Below are 6,633 nucleotides of genomic sequence, written 5' to 3' on the forward strand. Positions count from 1 at the left end.
AACCAAGTAACTCAGCTCATGTTTACGCAGAGAAATTTTCATCTATTATAAATTGCCAAATGAAACATGTAGTTTTTCTATGATAAAACAGTACACAAGACAATATTTAGTCCTCGGTAAGCTGAAGCAGTGTCATCTACCGAGGACATTACCCTCGATAGGAAGGTGTGGAGGGTAATTTCCTTGATAAGCTGAAGCAATGTCATGTCCTGCCTAATCTCCTCTTCCGTGTACTTCTTTTACCCATCTCTACCCTTCCTCAGACTCGCCATGATCAACCTCTCACACCTCCTAACCGGGGCCTCTATGTATTTCCTCTTAATGTGCTCGATCCACCTCAGCCTCGATTCCTGCATCTTGTCCTTGATAGGGGTCACTCCCATCTTGTCCTGAATAACTTTCCTAATCTTAAATTTCCTGGTATGCCCACACATCCATCTCAACATCCTCATTTCTGGTACTTTCATCTTCTGGACATGAGATTTCTCTACTGGCCAACGCTTAGCCCTATACAACACAATTGGTCTAACTACCGCCTTATAGAACTTGCCTTTAAGTCTTGGTGGCACACTCTTATCTTGTAGATAACCGGATGCGAGCCTCCATTTCATCAACCTTGTTCCAAAACGATGTGTAACATCCTCATCAATCTCCTTGTTACCCTGGATTACAGACCCAATATATTTGAAACTTTCACGCTTGGGGATGACTTGACTATCAAGCTTCACGTCCACTTCTGCTTTATGAGTCCATCATTGAACTTGCACTCCAAGTATAATATTTTGGTCTTGTTCAACTTGAAACATTTAGGGGTTGTTTGGTAGGGTGTATAAGGATAATGTTGAATAGGCTGATATTAGTTATGGTTGTATTAGTTATGTTGGCATTAGTTATGCAGACATATTTCTTGTCCATTGTTTGGTTTGATGTATTCAAGCGTTGCACAATTTCTAAAAGAATTGTTTGTTTACAAAAATACCCTCATAACCAGTCCATCACTTATCTTTTTAAAAGAAAATGTTGAGGAATGTTTTTATATGAAAAAGGTTAATTAAATTATTTGATTTGTCTACCTATATTGTAGTATAAAACTGAGTATTTATATAATAAAAAAATACCAAGTATTTATTTATTTACTAGGGATATAATTTTATTTCCCACTTTCTTGGATTATTTCAAACTTGCATTAATATAATAACATATTTTGATCAAGCATAAATTTTGAAGGACAATTTTGTCTTAACTAAGCTAATGCATGCATTAAAGCCCGTTGCAGTGTTAATACCATGGTTTCTTATGCATTAGTTATACACCCTATTATCCTAAGCATTAGTTATTTGGTATTATCCTATGCATAACTAATGCATAGGTTCAAAAAGTATATCAAGCAAGGTATTATTGATACACAAAGCTAATGCATGCATTATTATATCTAATGCATCCTACCAAACGACCCCTTTAGAGTCCATGGTTTGTTTCCGAACCTCCAGCCTAGCGTTTACCCCTCGCGTCGTCAATTAGTACTATATCATCTGCAAATAACATATACTATGGCACCTCCCCTTGAGTGTGTAGCGTCAACACATCCATCGCTAGGGCAAGTAAAAACGGACTAAAAGTTGATCCCTGATGCAACCCCATCACCACGGGAAATTGTTCCAATTCTCCTCCCACGGTCCTCACCCGAGTGTTAACTCCACCATACATGTCCTTGATCACCCTAGGGCACGGTACTAGAATACCCCTTACCTCTAAACATCTCCATAAAACCTCTCGGGATTTTATCGTAAGCTTTTTCTAGTTCAATGAACCTCGTATATCGGGATTTTATCGTAAGCTTTTTCTAGGTCAATGAACACTATATGCAAGCCCTTCTTCCGCTGTCTATATTGCTCCACTAATCTCCTCACAAGATGAATGACTTCCGTGGTTGATTGCCCTGGCATAAATCCAAACCGGTTCTCGAAAATAGACACACTTGTCCTCACCCTCCTCTTCGCCACCCTTTCCCAAACTTTTACAGTGTGACTCAACAACTTGATATCCCTATAGTTGTTGTAATTTTGGATATCACCCTTGTTCTTGTACAATGGGATCATTGAACTCCACCTCCATTCTTTGGTCATCTTCTTCATCCTAAAAATGACATTAAACAACCCAGTAAGCCACTCCAAGCATGCTCGGCCCGTGTCCTTCAAAAATTCCATTGGGATCTCGCCTGACCCTGTCGCCTTACCCTGCTCATTTGCCTCAATGTCCCCTCAACCTCCTCAACCTTAATGCGCCTATAAAACCCAAAATCACGCTCTCAGAGTTCTCCAACTCACCAAGCAAAATTTTCCAATCCCAGGAGAAGCAAAAGCTAATGTGTCTTTTTCTTTTCTTCTCTTTTTTCTCTTTCTTTATTGTCGTGTCAGATTTTGATTTGCTTCATTGCCATGTCATTAGTATTTGAATATCTCGCGTTTGGATTCTTTGGCGTACTGTTAATGAAGGGTTCAATTGGCACATTTTTAGTAATATGAAGTGAAAAGAGGTCAGACCCGTAAATAAGGTGTCTAATGGAAATTGGTGGCAAGTTTAAGTGTCTATAGATATAGATATAGTTGTGATAATTACCTTCCTTATATATTTGAATGATGACTGTTCTTGTAACCAATGTACGTGTGTATATGTGGAGACACATGTTTGGTTTATGAGTTTTGTAGCTGAACTTTGTGCTGAAAGGGAATGATTTTGCCGAGGCTTGTGAAATGAGTATAGCACCTGAAGTGTAACATCTTATGCTGTGAACCATTTGAAGATAATTATATGAATCTAGAATGATTATTTGGAAGCTGATGATATCTGTTTGACTAGGCCCAACCTGCAACCTCCACTGGCCAACCTACACAGACTGTAACAGCACCTCAAGCAACTGCTGCAAGCCTGGCGCCGTGAGTTTTTACTGTTGCTGTTTGTTGGAAGATACCTGGAATCAATTTTTATCGTTGTGGTTTAGTTAGCTTAAGCTTAAGCTCTCTTTCTGCTTTTTTAGTGCACAATCTGCTCCTCAGTCTGCTCCTACTCCTGCCGCTGCGCCAGTTTCCTCTAAGTGAGTGCATATGATATGCTTGGACTAGAAAAGTATTTTTTTGGTGATATGCGATTAGTTAGGTCATGTTTTATAATGCTTTCTTTGTCAAATAGTCCTGTGACAGATGTGTATGGCCAAGCGGCATCAAATCTTGTTGCCGGAAGTACCTTAGAAGCTACAGTTCAACAGATTCTTGATATGGGTGGTGGAAGTTGGGATCGGGATACGGTTATTCGTGCTCTACGTGCTGCATTTAACAATCCAGAGAGAGCTATTGAATACTTGTATTCTGTGAGTTATGCACTTTCAGTTTTGGCTGACAATCATTTCTAAGTCTCTTAAACTGTGGACTAGGAGAATTTATCCATGTGTTGGGTGTGCAACTGTACTAAATATTGTCTTGTGTACTGTTTTATCATATCACCACCACCCTCTTCCTGAATGACCGATTTCTCTCTCTCGCGCTCTCTCTCTTTTGTTTCTTTTTCTTGGCTGCTATCTTTGCTATGTTTGAGGTATTTTTTCGGTGTTCTTTGTCACTTTTGCTGTTGCAGGCTTTATCCTCTTTCTTCATGTTATGACCTCGGGACCATACTTAAAAGTTTCCCCACTGTTTTAGCTAAGAATGAAACATAATGGAAGCCAAGGATTGTACAAGCAACACCAACTAGTTGGGAACCTGTAGTTTTTGAGAATCCCTAATTTTGGAAGGCAAACTATTTAGTATTTGAATGAAATAGACCGAGTAGAGTGGATGAATGTAGATGATTGTTTTTTATAACCGGATATACAAAGCAAAGGGTGGTTGATTTGTGTCTTAGGTCACAGGTTCAAGCCCCCACACCATACAAAACAAAGTCTGGTATTTAAGTGGAGAAGGGTAGAGGGGCGGGCCCGTTATCCACCGAGTTTCGAAGGCTACGGTTGGTCCAAAGGATCGGCCCCAGACGGATTTCTCGGTCATAAAAAAATAAAAAAAAAATAACCGGATATACAGAATTTATATAGCCTACCCTAACTAGTTTGAGATTGAGGCGTAGCTAATTGATTGATTCTTCTTTACTTTGTGCATCACAGTGCCCTTCTATGGTAGTATTCCTGAAGCTTCATATTCTCCTGTAGTTACTTTGCCCAGAGAATAGAGTTACTTCAGAAAGTAAGAAAATGTTCACATTCTGCTGGCAGTTAGTGCTCGTGTGTTATGCTAGCTAGTATTTTCTTGTCTTCTATAATCATATTTTTTAATTGACTTTAAAGTACACTAATATCTTTTAGGGTATTCCTGAGCAAGCAGAAATTCCACCTGCTGCTCCTGCTCCTGCTCCTGCTCTTGCTCTTGCTCCTGCCAGCGGACAGGCAGTAAATCCTCCAGTTCAGGCTTCACAGCCGGCAGTTCCGTCCGGTGGCCCAAATGCTAATCCTTTAGATCTCTTTCCTCAGGTGGTGAAATCTACCAGAAAATTTGAATTTACGCTGTTGTCATTCAATATGCTAAAAATTATCACAAAATTACCATCAGGGCCTTCCAAATGTCGGTTCCAATGCTGGAGCTGGAAATTTAGATTTCTTAAGCAATAGTCCACAGGTGCACATCCTGCCTTTAAAAATTGGTTATTAAATTTGTAAGCATAATTTTATAGCCTCTTTTTTCAATCAACAGTTTCAAGCCCTTCGAGCAATGGTGCAAGCAAACCCGCAGATATTGCAGGTATCACATACACGTACACATCAACACAAACTGGCTTTTAATTTTGTTCACCCAAACCATTTACAAATGTTTTCTGGAACCATGATTTCCTTTTACTTTGCAGCCTATGCTCCAGGAGTTGGGTAAGCAAAATCCTCAATTGATGCGGCTTATTCAAGAACATCAAGCTGACTTTCTGCGCCTCATCAATGAACCTGTTGAGGGGGAGGGGTGAGAACTTCTTGTTTTGCATTAGGGAGAAGGATGCATATGAGGCTCAGTTACTTTAGCTTCTAGCTGTCTGAAATCCTTTCTTCAGCATCTCATGTGTATGTGAGGTTTACTTTGTCACTTACGTGGTGCTATCAGGAATGTGCCGGGGCAGCCGGCAGGGGCGATACCACAAGCTGTGACTGTCACACCTGAAGAGCGCGAGGCTATCGAACGAGTAAGTTCTTCATTTATCTTTTAGGTTGTACCACATGGTTTCAGGTTCAGTTAGAGTTAGTTCATTTCAGAACAGTTTCCCTGTAGGAGTGGAATGTCAACTTCAGAGTAATCACTGTTGCCTTTTCATGAATGTTTGTTGAAACTATACTGTGCTTTTACGTAATACAGAGCCATAGCATCTCTGACTTGAGTTTCCAATGATCGTGAAATCATTATGAGAAAGGGGAGAACTTCTTGGATGTTACTTGAGATTTCATTATAATAAAGCAGCAAACTATGATGGATATTACTTGGCTTTCCAAATTTTACTTTTGCAGTTACACTAGCTTTAGCAGACATGAAATTTTTATTCTGACATGATAGTGCTTGTCTATTTCTGCTTGGTGGTGTTGACCTTAACAGCTTGAAGCTATGGGTTTCGATCGAGCTTTGGTATTGCAAGTATTTTTTGCATGCAACAAAAATGAGGAGCTGGCTGCAAACTATCTCTTGGATCATATGCATGAGTTTGATGAATGACATGGATGAAACAGAGTGCACTTTGACTCCTTACAGTTTCCGTTATACTTTGTTTTTGTTCTCTTTCTTCTCAATCCATGTGAATCTTTCTATCGTTCCATGTGGAGTAATTCAATCCCCTCATTCACAGTGGATAGCCTTGGATCTAAAACTATTTCTATAATGGATATGTTATACAAGTAAAAGTACCAGCAAGCTTTCTTGTTGTTGCTCAAGTGCGATGAAGTTGTAACCTTTTCTGTACTTCGGAGGAAAGTTATGGCCATCCATTTGCCAAGAATAATTTGATTTTCTTTCCCTGTGAAGTCTGCTATATACCGATTCAATGTGTTTGCCATTATTATCGTTGCCTTCTTTTTCTCGTGAACTTACGATGCTTGACGGCAACTGCTGATGTCATCGACTTAGCTCTTTCAGTTTGTTGTTTGTGAGTGTGAATTTATTTTTTGATTTGTTCTAAAAGAGTCAGAGTTGGCTGTTTGAGCCAAAGATTTCAAAGTAATACTCCCTGGCATTAAAATAGGCTTACTTTGTTCCTGCTCAACCTCTCTCCCTTTTCTTTTTCTTTCTGGTGGTCTTTGATGCATCATTGACTCTAGTTGTCAATATATATATATATATATATATATATATATATATATATATATAACTCTAGTTCCACTATTTTAATTGTTCAATGAGTTTAACGGATAATATTAGTGTCAAAAACATGAAATGAAAGTTTGCTTCTAAGATCTTTTGAAGCCTCCTAAAATCATATTTTTCACGCGGAGGAATGTAGACATGTAGTTAGTTCACGGCTTTCAACACACAATTAGCAATTTATGGTCAAATCATTAGTGGTTATATCCGTCTGAGGGATTCATTAGCGTCTCCTTGGCATTGCAGCTTACAATCGTTA

General features: G+C 39.1%; 1 protein-coding gene across 1 annotated transcript in view; it reads left to right on the top strand.

The window, feature by feature from the left end:
• Positions 1 to 6,072, top strand: part of LOC109233361 (ubiquitin receptor RAD23d-like) — a 10,572-nt gene extending 4,500 nt beyond the window's left edge. Inside the window, exons 4-12 of the mRNA XM_019399213.1 lie at positions 2,860 to 2,936; positions 3,038 to 3,094; positions 3,190 to 3,367; positions 4,352 to 4,516; positions 4,596 to 4,661; positions 4,737 to 4,784; positions 4,888 to 4,994; positions 5,133 to 5,211; positions 5,616 to 6,072. Coding sequence (XP_019254758.1) covers positions 2,860 to 2,936; positions 3,038 to 3,094; positions 3,190 to 3,367; positions 4,352 to 4,516; positions 4,596 to 4,661; positions 4,737 to 4,784; positions 4,888 to 4,994; positions 5,133 to 5,211; positions 5,616 to 5,732 — 894 coding nt within the window. The 3' untranslated portion in view covers positions 5,733 to 6,072. The remainder of the gene's footprint in view (positions 1 to 2,859; positions 2,937 to 3,037; positions 3,095 to 3,189; positions 3,368 to 4,351; positions 4,517 to 4,595; positions 4,662 to 4,736; positions 4,785 to 4,887; positions 4,995 to 5,132; positions 5,212 to 5,615) is intronic.

The sequence above is a fragment of the Nicotiana attenuata genome, chromosome 10, assembly GCF_001879085.1.
Source record: "Nicotiana attenuata strain UT chromosome 10, NIATTr2, whole genome shotgun sequence".
In the NCBI taxonomy this organism is placed as follows: domain Eukaryota; kingdom Viridiplantae; phylum Streptophyta; class Magnoliopsida; order Solanales; family Solanaceae; genus Nicotiana; species Nicotiana attenuata.